This window comes from Pipistrellus hanaki, assembly GCF_964339955.1.
Source record: "Pipistrellus hanaki genome assembly, chromosome: 2".
Lineage (NCBI taxonomy): Eukaryota > Metazoa > Chordata > Mammalia > Chiroptera > Vespertilionidae > Pipistrellus > Pipistrellus hanaki.
Window position 1 is genome coordinate 132,258,066 of NC_140504.1, and position 18,171 is coordinate 132,276,236.

At 43.9% G+C, this 18,171-nt stretch overlaps 1 protein-coding gene and 1 long non-coding RNA gene across 7 annotated transcripts in view; one reads left to right on the forward strand and one right to left on the reverse strand.

Annotated features, from left to right (window-relative positions):
- Window positions 1-6,997, reverse strand: part of LOC311617171 — a 37,804-nt gene extending 30,807 nt beyond the window's left edge. For all 6 annotated transcript variants that reach the window (XR_014794070.1, XR_014794071.1, XR_014794072.1 and 3 more), the window contains exon 1: window positions 6,821-6,997. This is a non-coding gene — a long non-coding RNA (uncharacterized lncRNA). The remainder of the gene's footprint in view (window positions 1-6,820) is intronic.
- Window positions 6,998-7,116: 119 nt separating this feature from the next.
- F3 (coagulation factor III, tissue factor) lies at window positions 7,117-17,805 on the forward strand. Its single transcript, XM_084873440.1, has 6 exons — window positions 7,117-7,403; window positions 8,495-8,606; window positions 12,721-12,911; window positions 14,765-14,943; window positions 15,510-15,669; window positions 17,209-17,805. The coding sequence occupies exons 1-6, from the start codon at window positions 7,292-7,294 to the stop codon at window positions 17,343-17,345; spliced, it is 891 nt and encodes a 296-aa protein (XP_084729566.1). The 5' UTR covers window positions 7,117-7,291; the 3' UTR covers window positions 17,346-17,805.
- Window positions 17,806-18,171: the final 366 nt, after the last annotated feature.

The following is an 18,171-nucleotide window of genomic DNA, read 5'->3' on the forward strand; positions in this document are numbered from 1 at the left end:
ATTCAACTGGAGAGGCCGTTCTTGCTTTAACCCAAAGAAGTGACAAATGTAACAAGATAAGTAGCCCAGTTATTTTTAGGAATTGGGTCTTTCAGTAAGATTAAGATTCAATATATACATGGTTTTCTGCTCAGTCTCAGCTCCAGACCTCCTCTTTCTTACTAAAACTCTCCTCCTTTAGCCTCCTTTAGTATTAGGGTTCCATCCTGCCTGCCCCCATTTGTCTGGACATTCCTGGGACATCTTTCTCCTTCAGCAGCATAACATGGTCACATCCCAGCCTCAGTCCCTAAACCCAGAGGTATCTATTGTTTCTGTTGAACCACTAACTTTATCAACCTGCTCCTCCCAGTAGCAAACCCATCCCCTGGCCCTAGAGGTGGACACATGACCCAAGCCTGGACACATGACCCAGACCCAGAAGTTAGCATGTGCCGAAAGCAGGGACAATCGAAGTCATTCTCTGGCACTGTTGGCTGGACCCTGGTGTGATGAAGCTGAGAGCATGTGGCTCTGGGGATGTTGGCAGCATCCAGTCCTACAACATGGAGTTTGCTGCAGAATAAAATGGAGATCAGCTGAGATGAGAGATAGGAGAGAGAACAGGCAAGAATAAGAGAGAAACCCAGTGTCAGAGACCCTGATTCTGTAGCCCTTCCACTGGACTATGAGCTTCCCAGACTCATAAACCTATGCATTCCCCTTTAACCTGAGCTAGGCTAAGCAGGTGGCTGTTGCTTGCTAAGAGATTTGTTGTTACCATAGACTGTCCCTTGGAGACATTTTCCACCTTTACATCTATGACCAAACCTCTGAGCAAATGGATCCCACTTTCTATCCTTAGTCTCTATCTTGTCCCAAGCCTTGGTACCACTTCCTTTACACTGCCTTTCCCCCGGAAGCTTACATATTTGTCTCAGTTCCCTGACTAGCTTCCAAGATGTTTTAGAAAAGGAACTCATAAAAAAGTTCCTGGCGCATGGCCATACACATAGTAATCCCTCAATAAATATTTATTAACCTGTATAAAGCAGGATCTTGAGTAACAAATCCATAAAGATAGGAGCTCTAAAATAAATGTTATTCTTTAGATTAAGGTCCAGGCTTAATTAAAGACAAATCCTTTCAATTTGGTCATTTTAACAGCTGTCTATAAAGTTTACAAAATTCTGAAAACCCACTCACTGTCACTGTGATACAAGCACGCTCTATAGTATATCTCCCTTTACTTCCCTCATGACAGAGAATATGAGTCATTTTTATGGCTTGTATATAGCTGATTTAAAACTGAGTTGTTATAATATCATAGATTAAATAGTAATTTAATTTGAGGATGGCAATTACAACTAGCCAAACATTATTAACACGCTTCCGGTGTGGAAATAACTTCCTTTAATCAGGAATTACTTCCTGGCTTGAAAGCTCTGATAGAGGAACTGGTGTAATAGGATGGGCTCTTATCTATTAAAGGCAGAAAGTGACTGAATGGGTAACAGGCTAAAATTTTGGAGCATCTTTGAATTATTTTATGTCAAAAATGAATAATGTAAAACAGAATGAAGCATTCTATACAAAGCTATTAATTTGGTTATTGCACTAATGTTTTTATCTTTATCTGAGGAATCCCATGCTTAGTTATCTTTTTGTTAAACTTGCTTTTTTATAGAGTCATCTTTCTGTATTTGGATTTTTCTTTCCATGTGCAAAACTTTGAGAGTTCATCAATACTTTCAAATTGATAAAGTCCATGTACTTCAAGTTCTTAGTTAAAGATACCTGTTGAGCCAAAACTGGTTTGGCTCCCAATGGATAGAGCATCGGCTTGGGGACTGAAGGGACCCGGGTTCGATTCTAGTCAAGGGCATGTACCTTGGTTGTGGGCATATCCCCAGTAGGGGGTGTGCAAGAGGCAGCTGATCGATGACTCTCTCTCTCATCGATGTTTCTCTCTCCCTTCCTCTCTGTACAAAATCAATAAAATATATATTTTTAAAAATAATAAAAAAATAAAGATACCTGTTGATGGACTAACCATGACACACCTACATTTTATTTTTTTAATTGTATGGAACAAAATTTATTAATTGTTAAATAAAAATATCCACAATTTACATTTATGTTTTTATTTATTTTGTCACTATGTGCTGAAAATACTAACCTTTGCCGAAACCGGTTTGGCTCAGTGGATAAAGCGTCGGCCTGCGGACTGAAGGATCCCAAGTTCGATTCCGGTCAAGGGCATGCACCTTGGTTGCCGGCACATCCCCAAAAGGGAGTGTGCAAAAAGCAGCTGGTCAATGATTCTCTTTCATCGATGTTTCTAACTCTCTATCCCTCTCTCTTCCTCTCTGTAAAAAATAAATAAAATATTTTTTAAAAAAATACTAATCCTTGCCTAATTTGACCTGGAGATTTTTTTCTCTAAAATTATATTTTTCAGAATACTGGTGCTATGTGATCACTTATTTGTCAAAACTTTCTTTAAACTTTAATAGAAGGATTTTGAATTACCAGGATAATAGATTTCATTGTATGGGCTTTCAACTATTTAATTTTGGCCTAAATGTTAGCAGTTGGACTAGCATATAATTATTTTTACAAAATGCATAATCATGACTGCCAAATTTTCCATGACTAACTATACCCTGCCAGATGTGTTTTAGTTTCTGCTGAGTCACTTTTCCCCCCCTGGAACTCTGTGTTCCCACTGTTTTTGTTTTTGTTTTACTATATTTTTATTGATTTCAGAGAGAAGAACAGAGAGGGAGAGATAAAAACATCAATGATGAGAATCATTGATCAGTTGGCTCCTGCACGCTCCCTACTGGGGATCAACCAGGGCATGTGCCCTGACCAGGAATGGAACCATGACCCCCTAGTTTAGGGGTGTCGAACTCAATCAGAGAAGGGGCCAAAATCTAAAATCCAGCCTAAATCGCGGGCCGAATGGTTTACTGAACAGTCATAAACTGACAATGTCATAAACTGACAGCGGAGTGCAGTGATGAAAGCGCGGTGCGGGCCACATTGCAAGGCCTGGCGGGCTGGATTTGGCCCGCGGGCCTTGTGTTTGACACATGTGCCCTAGTTCATGGATCCATGTTCAACCACGAAGCCACACCATCTGGGCTGTGTTCCTACCCTTTAGTCTTTTCTCATCATTTCCTCTGGTCTTTTCTCATATTTTCCCTTTTACCTGAATTTGGGGTAAAATGATTTCATTGCTCTTTTTGCCATTTTATATGCATGTAATAGTTTTATATGAATTACTCTCAATTTCACCCTTTCCTGGAAAGATATACATTTTGTGCAATTCATTCCAAAAAGTCACCAAGCTTTGCAATGCAAGGACAGCTATCAACAGCTTCATCACGTGGCTGAAAGTTCTCCTGACTCATGCCAGAATCCAGTCTTTACGAAAAATGCTAACAGTTCCCAAACTTACGCATTTGTTTTCTGCTGCTCAGCTACCTCTCCTGCTGATTAGATTTTCCCGAGTAGCAAGGATTAGTAATCCCTACCCTGTTTCCCTGAAAATAAGACAGTGTCTTATATTAATTTTTGCTCCCAAAGATGCGCTAGGTCTTATTTTCAGGGGATGTCTTATTTTTCCATAAAGAAGAATACGGTACACATTTATTGTTAAATGAAAATAAAGGAAAATTATTAACTGTATATGGTATGGTTAATTAATTTTCATTCTGAAACAGAGCCTGGGGGGGTTATTTTCGGGGGGATGCCTTATATTTCACTCAGAAGGAAACCTGTGAGTAGGTCTTATTTTCGGAGGATGTTTTATTTTCAGGGAAACACGGTAGTTGGACAGCTGAAGTTTGCTGTCAAGTAATACCTTGAAAGCCACAATGGATTGATATATATATATATATATATATATATATATATATATATATTTTTTTTTTTTTTTTTTTTTTTTTTACCAAAGTAAGCATTTTGAAACACTCAGTCCTGAGACAGAAATTTTTCAAAGACAAATTTCATATCTTAAATACCAATGAAAATATTTGGCTGCATGCATGGTTCAAAAGCAGTCATTGATTCAAAATGTGTTAAAAGTCTACCATGTGGCTCGGCCAACATGGCTCAGCCTTTGAACATCAACCTATGAACTGGGAGGTTGAGGTTCGATTCCTGGTCAGGGCACATGCCTGGGCTGTGGGCTCAATCCCCAGTGTGAGGCATGCAGAAGGCAGCCGATCAATGATTCTCTCTCCTCATTAATGTTTCTATCTCTCTCTCTCTCCCTCTCTGTTCTCTCTGAAATCAATAAAAATGTATTTTTTTTTTTTTTTACAAAGTCTACTGTGTGCTGGTAATTGGGCAAAGAATTGAGAAATTTAAAGAAAAAAAAAAAAACTCCTTATTCTCCCAAGGAGCTGTAGTGGGGAAGACAGACGACAAACAGTGGAAAGCAAGTGAAGCCCGCAATAGTCAAGGGGGTGAGACGGGTGGTGAGTGCTTTAAAGGTACAGAGGAAGGGCTGCAACATCACCCCAGTCATCTTCCCACTCCTTGTCAACCACATTTCATCACTGGTTATGCAAAGGCAACGCAACCTCCCTCTTCTGCGTACATGTCTCCATACACGTATGTTTCAAGGAATAACCATCAGGATCATTTCTGCCGAAGAACACTGAGTTTGTAACTCACTAGCTGAAGAGCATTGTTAAGTGCCTATAGTTGTACAAATTAACTCAGTAAGCCTGGCTTATAGCCCAATCGCACTTCGTGCATTGGGAGTAGAAGAGAGTGTGGCAGTGGAAAGAAATCTCCTGGGGCCAGAAGATTAGGCAAGCTAGTTTCACTCAGGCCAGGTGACCGCAGGATTCTCATCTTAAAAGGATGTATGTGAGGTCCCCTCCTGCCCTCTGACATTCTAATATCTAATCATAAAGGGCTTGGTCAGGCCAGCCAGATTGAAGTTGAGGAGTTTTTCAAACTTTTCAGAGTCTCCAAGATATATCATGTTGAAAGGAACAAGCTTAGCAGTTGCTAAGCTTGACTTTACTGAAGGGGTTTTTAAAAATTGTTATGTAAGGTTAATGAAATTCTTTAACAACCAATTTGTTCCTGTGCAATAATCATCAATAGTGAAATTTTAAAAATGTACTTTCAATGATGCTGAGCATCTGGCCATAGTCTGATCAAGCAAGAAAAAAGTTGGCTGTGAGATATTTATCATAGCCAATTTTTTCCCTCATCTTCTCAAAATTAGTAATAATTTTAGCATTATTAAAATCTTGAAGAATGTTATTCTATATTTACTCCAAAAGCTATGCAAACACCCAAGAAATTCCTCTCTTCTCTGTCTGATAATATTAGTGAGTGTGCAAAATAAACATTCATGTGATCTATCAATCTTTAAGGTTGTATCAAAATCTAATGTTAAACATATTTTTCTTATCAAAATGCTATTCTTGACATGGCTTAAAGCCCTTTACGATTTCAGGACAGTTGGTAGTTCCAATAGGAATAGTAGACATAGCAATAATTCCTTGGGTCCCCTAACATACTTGATTGATGTGTAACATTTCCTCCTCCTTACCTTCACTCCAGAGTAAAAAAAAAAAAAAAAAAAAAAAAAAAAAAAAAAAAAAAAAAAAAAATCCACATGGGGCTAAAGATCTGTTAGAAAATACTCAGGCCAGCAACTTCGAAAAGAAGGATTGCATGGCTTAGGTTTGCAAATATAAACGTTGTGGGTTTTAGAGCTGGAAGAGAGCTCAAAGAGGAAACCAGCAAGTGCAACTCACACCTTCCAGGACGGAAGGACTACAAGAGCTAAACCTGGATGTTCTATTTCAGTTCAGGCAAAGGGAGAAGCTAAAACTTTTGCAAAGTTTTATTTCTTTTTTTTTCCTTTTTTTTTTCTTTTTTTAAGAAATGCGGGCAATCCGATGGCTCAGCGGGCTATACAGAAATGTATGTGCAGTATGCACTAGAATGCAAAACTAATATCCCTAGGGGGGGGAAAGATGGGAAAGAAGGTGAGAAAAAAAAGATTTCACTCTCCCCCTAAAAGCTCTCCAGACTGTCTTGGAGGCAACTACACATTAATAACGAATGACGGGAAGTGCTTTGACCAGCCCGCGTACAATGCCACTCCGTAGAATAAGGTGGACATTCTCTTGCCTAACCATTTCACAGCAGAGCCCAGTAGAGGAAGCCAGAAACTAATTCAGGAAACCCAAAACTTAACAGTAGCAGCATGAAAATGTAGTTACATAATTTGATTTCATTTTTGTTTCCCTGCTCTTGAGCTGAACTCAGTCCCACAGCTGTCTTCCTCGATGTGAGAACAATCCCTTCTGGAACCACGAGGCTGCAGATGTCCTCCTGGAACTCTCCCAGAGGCAAAATGCCAGGTCTGGAGCTGCTTCTCCGAGGGCACTACCCGGGGTCGTTCAGGGGTTAACTGGCCTTGGGACCTGGGGCAGACACCTGCATCTGCACCTCCTCAAAGGACCCGCGCGCTGAGGGCCTGGCGGGGAGGAAGGCCAGGTACCCACAGCTTTCTGGGCAGAAGACGAAACCGCCGCGGGGAGAGGGCCTCCCTGCGCATCGCCACGCGGTTACTGGGCTGCAGATTCCCAGGCCCAGCCCCGACGTGGGCAAAGTGCGGGGGGGGGGGGGGGGATGCCCTTTTATGTGAAGCTGAGCGGGTGCCAGGAGCTGGTTCTTGCTATTAAACTTGGTGAACGCTGCCGCTCCCCCAGCCCGGACCACACGCTGTCACCGGGTTTCCCTCTCCTCCATCCCGAGGGCTCTTTCCAACGCTCCCGCTCTTTCTCCCCACGCAGACCTGCGGTCCGCTCGGGCTGGACGGCGGAGTCGCTGCCCCGGTGGCCTGGGGTCAGGGGGCTGAGGGTCAGAGGACCTGGGGGGGGGGGGCAGGAGACCGGGTCTCCCCCGCTCACCACCACTACCCCACCCGGGCACCTGGAGCCTCCAGCGACCGAGGGCCCCTCGGAGCTCAGCGCGGCTGGAGCGGTTGAATCACGGGTGAATCACTCCTCCTCTCAGGGTCCCGGAGTTTCCTAGCGGAGGAGGCGGGGCAGGGGTGTGGACTCGCCGCCCACCGCGGGGGCGGGGAGCCGGCGGGGCGGCGCGGGATCGCGGAGGCGCGGGGAGCGCGCGGCCCTTTAATAGCGCGCCCGGCTCCCGCGGCTCCAGACCCGGCTCCCCGCGTCCTCTCTCTCCCCACGGGCGCGTTCCAGCCCAGCCTTCCCAGCCTTCGGGGCGCAACGAATCCTCCCGACCTCGCCGCCGGCTCATGGACATGGCGTCTCCCGCCGGACCCCGGCTGACCAGCCCCGAGGCCGCCGTCTCTAGGACGCTCCTCCTCCTCCTCGCCTGGGTCCTGGTCCAGGCGGCCGGAGCCTCAGGTGAGTGGCGCCCACCTCCCCGAATTCCTGGGATCCGTCCTGCTGACTGGAGGTGCCCCCCAGCGCCTGCCCAACTCAGCCAGGCTCACCCACCCGCGTTTGGACCAACCTGGGCGCGAGTTGGAGAGTAGGCGGTTGGTGCCTGGGACCCGGCCTGCTTCTGCTAGAGATGCTTCCTGGGAGATATGTAGTTGTGTCTGTGAAGTTGTGGCTCCAGCTTTAAGTTTAGGGAAAGACCTTCCCAGTGACCTTGAAGGTGGTACTTGGGTCCGCACCTGCACGGGTCAGCATGCAGTGGTTTGGATGTTATCCTTAAGTGTGCACTTCAAAAAGAGCGGCCCTCGGTGTTGTCTTGATCCTCCTAGTTTAGATTGAGTTAGAGGCAATCCTGTTGCAGAATGTCGCTTGGATGGAAGCAGTCATTCCACTGTCCGTGCCTCAATATGCCTGTGCGGCGAAACAGGACAGTGACTGACCTGCCCAGTCAGAATGGGCAACGCAGACCTTAATAACAAAGCATCCTAACCAGTGTACATGCTCTGGAGTGACAGGACCAGCACCTGCCTAGGTGTCTATTGAAGTTTCAGGATAAAGACGTTTTAGATAAAAATGAAAAGGATCAAGATTTGGCTTTTTCATTAGATGCAAGCCTTACTGCTCTCACACACGTAGGATTTGCCCTTTTTCATAACTTATGGAAGACCCTTCGTAGCTGGCTTTCCATGCCAGAGTTCAATCTTAGAGTCCCAGGGTCCCCCAGCTGGGGGTCATGGACCCCCTTAAGGCCCTGATGGCTCCTGGGCTGTGCTTCCAGGTCAGGCTATCACAGGGAGTCCACATGAATGATTTCAAACAATAATTTCAAGATCCTTGCCTGTTTCCTTGCATTACAATGAAGAGCCTACCATGAGGAAATTCTGGGTTTGGGAAAAATTTGAATTTTTTTTCCCCCTCTGGATAATTCAGTAGTGAAGCTTTCATCATTGGAAAAATATTAGTGTGAGGTTTATGGGGTAAGGAGTTTTATACCTTCAATGTGAAATCATGTGCTAAGAAGTTCATGTAGTAATAGCTGTTCCTCTTGTTTAAAGACACTACAGGTGCGGTAGTAGCATATAATTTAACTTGGAAATCAATGAATTTCAAGACAATTTTGGAGTGGGAACCCAAACCCATCAATCATGTCTACACTGTTCAGATAAGGTAAGTTAGATACAAAAAGAGGAAAATACGGCTTTTGATGTTTCTCCTTCCCTGTGCTGTTTTGACGGTCCTACGTTAAATGTCTTTAAAGCTGATTGATGGTTGAGATTATTGAATAGATGACATGGTAATTTGCCATACTCTGCTAAGCCTGCAACATTTCCAGCTCTTAAACTGTTAAAACATTTTAATTGCTTTTGGAGGTGATGGGGAAATCCCTAAGTGGAATAGAAGCTGTGGAGAGGTGAATCTTCTCGAGGAAGCCTTGTTGTCACTGATGATATGATTCTGGACGGATAATTAATCTCAGCTAAGCACACGCGTCTTTGTCAGTGCTGTCTAGACTGTAAGCCTGCTCTAACCTGTTAGGGGAGAGGTAGGCAGGAGTTTGGATACATACATTGCCCTGCAGCAACGTTCGATGCGTTCATCCTTGGACTCGTGATTTACACTTCGTTTGTATATGTGCTAACAGAGGAGGTCAGTTTCGTGACTCACCACCTGGAGAGAAATACTCCTCTGCCTGCACGCTCAGCTGTCAACGCTCCTCTGACAGACAGTTCTCCCTAAGAGCCCATAATTCAATATACCGTCTAGATATTGACATGTCTTCCTTGATGGTTTTCTCTATATTCTTGTAAGTTTCTCATTTCTGAAAGTTTCTAGGAGGCTTGGTAGAGATCTTATTAATTAGAGGAGAGCAGCTGTGGAAATTATTTTAACATATTGTGTAAAAGCACAAAAGTATCACCGGCTAAAATTAAGGTGTTTTGCTTTTTGTATTGTTTAGTTTGTCAAGCCTTTTTATAGCTTTAGGAATGCAACTCCTACACAGAGGCAGTCTTTTAGGTAGATGTTCTTGTTGTACAAATGAACTTCATGATGACTGTTGCCAAACCAACAGAGAAGAGAATGTGTGTGTGTGCGTGCAAATGTATGTGTAGCCAGAGGGAGGGAGAGAAAGGAATTTCATAACCTGAGGTCATAATTACGAATATGGTCAAAGTTGTCAATTCGGATTCCACTAGTCAAGAATACAGAGCTGAAGTTGACTTCAGTAGATACTTTTCTTCCGGAGATTGAAAGTAACATTTTAGGAGAAATGGTTACCTCCTAAATATGTTCAGTCTTATGTCTAGTGAGTGTGTGGGAACATATTTATGGTTTCCCTGGTTTTTAAATACAAGCCTTTGTTAGCTCTCAGTTCTTGGACTTCCCAGGGCTGCTCTTCAGGTGAACGCAGCCGCGGTGTGCAAACATCCTGGTTCAGAGATGCTGGCTGGGGGTGCCCGTGGACTCGGGGTTCTTGCGGAGCCCAGATCTCCTCATACACTCGCCCATGTGCTAGAGGACCTGCGAGCTGTCCCTCCACCCTGCTGCAGACCTCCCTCTTCTGTGCTGTCGCTGTGAGGTAAACGGGATTCCTGGTGAACAGGATCACAGCAGTCATTTTAAAGAAAAGGAAACCATTGCCCTAGGACAGTGGTTGGCAAACTGCGGCTCGAGAGCCACATGCGGCTCGCGAGCCACGGTTTGCCGCTCCGTTGACTAATGAGTTTGCCAACCATGGGGATAGGAGCTTAATCACAAGTAACAATAACAGTCTGTAATTATTGGAGTCTAGGTCAGTGGTCAGCAAACTCATTAGTCAACAGAGCTGCAGTTTGCTGACCACTGCCCTAGGAAGATGAGGGATTAATTCATGAGTTAATTAATTGATGATCAGTGCCCAGCTGGGTCTGGAACCAAGGTCTGCCCAGTATTCTACCACCACCACCTCTTCTGGCAGGTCTGCCACAGCCGATGTGAGCTCCCCCACAGCTGGGAGGAGGAAGAAGGGTTGGTGCCAAAACCCCAGTTTCCCCTTATTCCTCAGGTTTTTCTGTGAGGTTTCTTCTCATTGGGGCCACTTTCCCTCCCGGTTTTCCTTCTCTAAAGGCAGCATCTCCACCTGCTACTCCTCTCCACCTGCTGCTCCTTTGCATCCACCACTGGCCTGTCCCCAGCCACCGGGCACCACTGCTGGGCCTGCAGCCCCTACTTGGAGCTCCAACTGTGTTTTTCCCACTTGGAAATAGTGCTAGTGATGGTTGCAAACTGCTATTGGCTCAAGCACTGAAACATCACCTGTAAGACTGATCCCATGGGAATGTTTGAATTCTAAAATGGAACTTAAAAAGCTTCTAGAAAACAACCAGTTCCTATGTTGATGAGTCTTGATTCCGTTGGAACTCTTTAGTGATTGAGGCAGGACTTTTAATATGAGTCTTGATTCCGTTGGAATTTTTTAGTAATTGAGGCAGGACTTTTATTATTTCCAATTCAGGAGATTTTTTCAATGAGTACTTAGAGGATCCTTGAAGGCTTTTAAAGTGTTAGTGCTGGTAACAGTGCTCAGAGGAGCTTACTTCAGAATTGCCCCTTTACTACTTGTTTACCCAACTTTACCCGTGTCACTGGCTTCGGTGATGTTGAGAGCTGTAATTCCTATGGGTGAGCTGGGAGAAACCAAATACGGATGGATCTGTCAGATGGAATGTAACCTCAGAGCCCAGCAGTCTTTCTCTTGTTATCTGAACAACATGTTTGCCATAGGATGAAGAAGAATCATCATGTTTTCCTTCAACTTTTTCACTCCAGAATTAAAACAGCCTCTCTACTTCTATCATAGAAAATCAGAGAAATCTAAGAAATCAGAATCTTTCTGTATCAATGTTAGTTTGTGAATTTTAGGACAAAGATTGTTACTTAGCTCCAATTTTTGAAAACTACCTGTTTATGGCTCATGGGCATGGATTGAATTCAGTTTGTTTTCCCCCTAATTGAACCTGTAAATGCCAACGATCTAATACTGAGCAAGGCCTGCGGTGTATAAGCCTTAAAGCCTTGCTGCTTGACAGCAAACACAAGGGCATGGACCCCTGATCCCATGCAGACTGTGTTCAACATGAAGTGCTTTAGTGAAGATCTCGGTGCTGGGGAACAGTGGGGAAGAGATCCGATCTGAGCAAGGAGATCTGGAATTCCGAGGGGAAATGGGACTGGAACAAGGCCCTAAATGACGGACGGGGCGGAGGCAGTGGATAATGCTGAAGAGAAGGGAAGAGCAGTGTGGCTGTCAATTCAGAGAGGACAGAAATGTGTGGATCAAGTCGCAGAGACATTTATCTGTGGATTGTTTGGGTCCTTTAAAATAATTTTGTATTTATAGGAGTTTTTTAAATAATTTCCTCTTCAATGAAGGAAGGTATTTTAGCCTCTTAGTCTGTCAGGCTTTATGAGAGAGATACCATTGTTATTCTGATATCTTTATTGGGAAGTATTCACATCATTTAAAAGTGAGAGAGGCATGTAGCAGAATGAGATTGAACAGACACAGCTCTCACCTCGTTACATGACCTTGTACAAATTACTTAGCGTATTGAGCTTCAGTATCCTGTGTCTAAAAAAAGGTCCAATACCTTCTTGGAAGGATCATGTCAAATGAAATAACGTGTAAAGGGCCTAGTATTGTACCTGGCATGTAGTAGATTCAATAAATATTAAATAACCACACCAACAATTGTTGTGATAGAATGTAATGTGTAGAATATATCATTTAGATTCCATTATTACTACATTGTCTATATTCTACAAAGAATGTCTACAATATAGAATGTTTATAATAAATAGAATGTAGTACAATATACTAAGTAATAAGTAATCGGGCCTTAATAAAAAATCATGTTTATAATAAATAGAATGTAGTACAATATACTAAGTAATAAGTAATCGGGCCTTAATAAAAAATCAATGTAACATTCTAAGAAAGATAGTTAACAAAATGGTTAAGAGCAGACCCCAAAATCTGTTGTCGGCTTAAAGTTAGGTCATTTGTGTGACTGAGCTGGTCACCTAGTCTCATTTTGCTTTGGTTACCTTGTTATGAAAAGAGAGATGGTTACAGAGCCACCCCGGGTGACTGTGAGGACTCCAGTGCATCTACAATGCTAAGCATGGGAGTGCCTGCTCACGAGTGGTTGTGGGTGCTATTATTGTAACAGCACCACAGCCAGAAAGCCATCTGTCTTGTTGGATACAAATCCTAATGTTCCATTTCTCTTCCTTCCTTTAGCCATAGATTAGGAAATTGGAAAAGCAAATGCTACTCCATCACAGACACAGAGTGTGACCTCACTGATGAGATTGTGAAAGACGTGAAGCAGACGTACTCAGCGCGGGTCCTTTCCATGCCGGCCAGTGCCACCGGTTACGAGGGGGAGCCCAAGTACACAAACTCCCCGGAGTTCATTCCTTACTTAGAGAGTAAGTCGATCCGTTTCATTCTCATTTCTATAAGCCCTGGATCTTTTTGTGACCTCATGACCCTTCGGGGCCAGTAGATCAGACAAGATTTCTTCAGAACCACATCTTTTTTCCTCAGGAACCAGAAAGTGCCCCAGCCCTCTTACTCATTCTAGTGTGGTAGGAGGTGCCCTGAGCTTGAACTTTGGAGTTGATAACAGTGTCATCAAGGAACTTTCTCCACCAGCCCAAGCCCAGACCGTGCCAGTAACAGGCCGAATGGGGCCTGAGGGACTAGGACATCCACCAGGACTGGGGTTTTAGTGTTTCTCCATATATATTTTGGAAATTTTATTTACATGCACATACACTTACACACACACACACACACACACCCCATTTCCATCCCATCCTCAGACCAGAAGTCCCAGTTTACAGTTTTTCACAGTCACAACTGCTCAGGGAAAGTCCAGTTTCTCTGATCCAGAGTCAGGCTTGCTGACCTCATCTAGCCAAGGTTGAGCCTCGTGCTGTGCCGGGCGCTTGCCCAGCCGCTCCCAGCCTGCCTGCTTCGTGCAGGTTTTGAAAGTGCAGAGTGTTTTCCTCCCCCGCCTTTGTCCCAGTAAGCGGACCTTAGTATCCCCCAGGGGAATGCACAGGATCCCGGCCAAGTAGGAGATTACATTTTTTGGCCTGACTATGGCTCTCAACTAGGTATTTTAAATAAACCTGTAAACACACTGGGGAGGGTGAAATCTTTTAAGGTCTTTTAAGGTCTTTAAATCTTCAAAGGTCTTTGAGGAAGACCTAGAATGAAAGGTTAAAATGAAAGGGCCATGCTGTCGATGCTTTTCTATCTACCCCTCTGACCACCCAGTGAGAGAGGAGAGTTTCTGGAGGCGGGAATGGTGAGAAGGGGCAGAGGGACAGGCAATCAACCTTTCCCCTCTGGTATCTACTTGGAGGGTCGAAACAGAAGGTAACCTTAGCCCAGGTGGGTCTGGCTGCCTTTCCTGAGCCCCTGTCTGCCAGAACCTGTCTTTCACTTATGTATTTGTCACGGCATCCAGCTGGGCATTGGACACCACATTCATGCCCCCTCTGGTAACTCTGCCCCGGTCACTGATTCTCCTCCTTCCGTCAATGGCACCCACTTGGTTTTCTGTTATAGTTTTTGGGTTTTTTTGTGGGTCATTTTAAATCCCTTTTTGGTACAAGATAAAATATAGTTTGCATATTTATTTTGCATGTGCCCGCACGTAATTTGTGTTAAATTGTTGGGATTGATTTTATTGTTATTCAGAGCGCCTGGGATCTTTGAGCCCTCCAGACTCCCAGGGCTTAACCCTGGTTCCTTGAGGTGCCAGGACATCTCCTGGACTTTCCCACAGCCCTCATTTATTTTACCTAAAATATGGAATCTTGTGCAACTGTGTTGTTTAATACAGTAGCCTCTAACCATGTATGGCTATTGAGCCCTAGAAATGTGGCAAATGCTATATGGGTAAAAAATACACACTAGATTTTGAAAGATATCTCCAAAAGTTTTAGATTGATTACCTGTTGAAATGATAATATTTTCACTATAATGGGTTAAATAAATTGTATTACTGGAATTCATTTCACCTGTTCCTTTTCACATTTTCTAATGTGATTGCAAGGAAATGCAGCTTGACATCGGTGGCTCTGGTTATACATCCAATGGGTAGCGCTTCTATAGCAGGTCTCGGGTGCCTCTTGCCTCACTATTGCTAGGGAGCGGGTTCTCAGCAGGCGTTTTATGAGGGATGACCAGGGAATTAACTGTGATAACTAAATGGGGTTCCATTTGTAGAGAATTCTTTGGTTCCAATGAAGTTTATTTTCTGTTTTAGCAAGCCTCGGACGGCCAACAATTCAGAGTTTTGAGCAAATTGGGACAAAACTGAATGTGACGGTACAGGATACAAGGACCTTAGTCAGAAAGAATGGCACATTCCTGAGCCTCCGGGATGTCTTTGGCGAGGACTTAAGTTACACACTTTACTATTGGAAAGCTGCAAGTACAGGAAAGGTGAGGGGTTTTTTTCACTGGCTTCTATGACTTACTTTAAATCGTGGGCCCTTGATTTTACAACCCTCTTCTGCCCCAATTCAAAAGTAGCAGAATGGGGTGGTTCAGAGGGCGGTGTGGTGGATAAGAGGAGTGAGAGCGGTGCTTGCTGTCCTGGTTCTCCCGGTGACTTTGAGGGACCTTGTGACTTTCGGCCAGGCCCCTTTGGATGCCCAGGTTCCTCAGCCATGGGGCTGGACCAGATCATCTCTAAAGTTCCTGTCAGGTCTCACATTTCTTTCTCTATGGAGGATCACAGAGACAAAATTTGTTTTCCATTCAACAATTAATGCATCATCCTTCCTTTCCTTTACTGCAAACATCTCCTACAGGGACTAAGTTGGAAATCTCTACTGTTGGGAAAAAGCACCCTCAGCAGTTAGCACGGGGAATATTTAGCCAAGTGACTTCTAGTCCTGTATACGTCAGATGTGTCCGCGTAGGCTTTTGCTTCCACAGTGACCGGGTAAAGGAGAGAGAACTCACTTGGAGCCCAGATGCATTAAGAACTCTTTATCTTTTAACAGAAAATGGTCAAGACGAACACTAATGAGTTTTCGATTGATGTGGAGAAAGGACAAAACTACTGTTTCAATGTTCAAGCCGTGATTGCCTCACGAAAAGCCAACCAGAAGAGTCCAGAAAGCCCCATTGAGTGCACCAGCCATGAGAAGGGCATTTTCAAAGGTGAGTGGCTCTGCCCGGCAGGCGCGGAGGCACAGGTGCCCTCCAGAGGACCGGCTCCACCAGCAGAACCGGAATGTCCTCTGTTCAGAGAGACACGTCTTGGTTTTTCTTGGTTTTGTGTTTTTAGGCAGTTAGAAATGTCTGTCTGTTGTTTCTTACAGTGGCGAGTATTTTCTTGAGCACCTACCATGCACTAAGCCCCCTGCTGAGTGCTAGGCACATAGTCCGTGTTTGGGGTTTAGTATGGATCACAGATTTCTCTGGGCATGTTTTCATACTTAAATTCTAATCTTCGGGGTTTAGGGGGGAGCATCTGGACCAGCTGTGAGCACCCACAGTGGGCTGTAAAGTCTAACCCATCAAGGGAAGAGATTCAGCCGAAGCCGGTTTGGCTCAGTGGTAGAGTGTCAGCCTGCGGACTGAAAGGTCCCAGGTTCGATTCCGGTCAAGGGCATGTACCTGAGTTGCGGGCACATCCCCGGTAGGGGGTGTGCAAGAGGCAGCTGGTCGATGTTTCTCTCTCATCGACATTTCTAGCTCTCTATATCTCTCCCTTCCTCTCTGTAAAAAATCAATAAAATATATTTTTTTAAAAAAGGGAAGAGATTCAGTCTGTCACCTATTCCCATGTATGTGTGTCCATGCATGCACACACCGGGCCCACACACAGTGAGGAGAGGCTTCTAACAGGAATTTCTGTGGGTATTTACACATGTATATACATGAAACTGTAAGCCTAGGATTCTCTCTCCAGGCTTTGTAAAGAAAGTGTTCTGAGTACTTCCAGGGATTAAAAGTCAAAAGATAGTAACGATGGCCTAGCTCCTTGCCAAGAAGAGATTTTAAATTTTAAAAACATTTTAATATAAATTCTCCTCCATTTATTGACACTGACAGAAGGAAAGGACCCTCCTTCTCTCTGGTCCTGCACCCTCTGGGCCATCGTACCCACAGCCCTCACATCCATCTTCCTAAAGCCACCTCGATTTCCGCTGCCTCTGTCTTTGTGCACATCCCGATCGCTGCTTCCCAGGCTTCTTCTGTATCTGCTGAAATGCGTCCTTTGAGAACCATTGTGATTGCCACCTCCACCCGGAAGCCTTCTTATTGCCCCAGCCAGTTATCATCTCTCTGAGCTGAATTCTGGTAGCCCTTTGTGTGTCTTCTTGCACTGATAGTTCATCTTCTACTGTAATCATTTACCACAAAACTCAGCATTATGCACTATTTTTAACCGATTGTTTTTAACAGCTGTTCTTCCTTCAATCTATGTGTACCTTCTCTAGACTATGAACATTATCCAGTTTACTAAATGGCCTACTTAAAGCTTTTGGCCTTTGTCAATTGCCCTACAACACCTAGGGTTTGACAAATTCTTTCCTAACCAAAATGCGTTGTGGTGGAAAGAGCAGAGGAAAGAAATTTCAAATTACGCAAAAGCAGGATGGTGTAATTTGGAGTGAAGCCCTCAGTTCTGTCCACTGATAAGTGAGATTCGAGCTCTCTCTCCACATTGACTTGGTAACTTTTCTTTTTCAGACATCTTCTTCATCGTCGGAGCAGTGGTGTTTGTGGCCATCATCTTCATCATCACCCTGGCCCTGTGCCTGTACAAGTGCAGGAAGGACAGAAGAAGGCGAAGTGGCAAGGAGGGCTCCCCCTACGGTGTTGCGTAAAGCACGTGACACTGGAGCTGCCAACTTCCACAGAGTTTATATTGCACTGCGACAGAGAACTTTGAAAAGAATGGAATATATGGAAACAAAAATTAATATTTTGGAGCATGGAGACCCTTGGGCCCAAAGGAAGTTCTTTATTTGACTGTTCTCATGATAAGCATTCTGGTTTTGAGACCAGCACTAGGCACTTTGGAATGTAACGAACGGTACAGCCAATTCCAAGTTTTTTAAATGTATTTTTTTAACACTACGGCACCTTTTGCACATATCATGCTTTAGACTGTATTTTCTACACTCAAGACGAAACGAGGTCATCTAAGCAAAAGCAAATGAACAAATGCTTTAAAAAGTCCTGGGTGGACTTTTGGAGTACTTTCAACGCGCTGACTTCAAGCCATGTGGGAGAGTAAAATGGAAATTGGGTGGACTTTTCTAACATGTGTCTGTCCTTTTAAAATGTGGAGTTTCGGTGTTTGTTTTCTTAAGAGTTCTTTTGGAGGTTCAAAACAGTTGGCAAAACAAATGCATGTGTTAAATGCAGAAGACTTCTGCTTTGCCTGACCAAGCCTGACAACTTTGGACATATGCATTACAGTTTAGCACTTTAACTGACTTAAATGCTATTGATTAAACACTTGACAGCTAGCTATATTTTTATAAGACTACTATTCAAAAACTAAAGTTTATGATTTAAGGTACTTCAAGTTTATATGGTCAACATTGTGTATATTTATAAAAATTTTTAAAGGTTTTATATATGGGGACTTTCTATTTATAGAGGTAATATTGGTCTATTTGTATATATTGAGATAACTTATTTAAT

Excerpts from the sequence above, each read along its gene's own strand:
- F3 (XM_084873440.1), top strand. The coding sequence starts at position 7,292 with ATGGACATGGCGTCTCCCGCCGGACCCCGGCTGACCAGCCCCGAGGCC. Across the intron at positions 8,607-12,720 it reads GTCTACACTGTTCAGATAAG|CCATAGATTAGGAAATTGGA; the intron begins GTAAGTTAGATA and ends TCCTTCCTTTAG. Across the intron at positions 15,670-17,208 it reads TGAGAAGGGCATTTTCAAAG|ACATCTTCTTCATCGTCGGA; the intron begins GTGAGTGGCTCT and ends TTTCTTTTTCAG.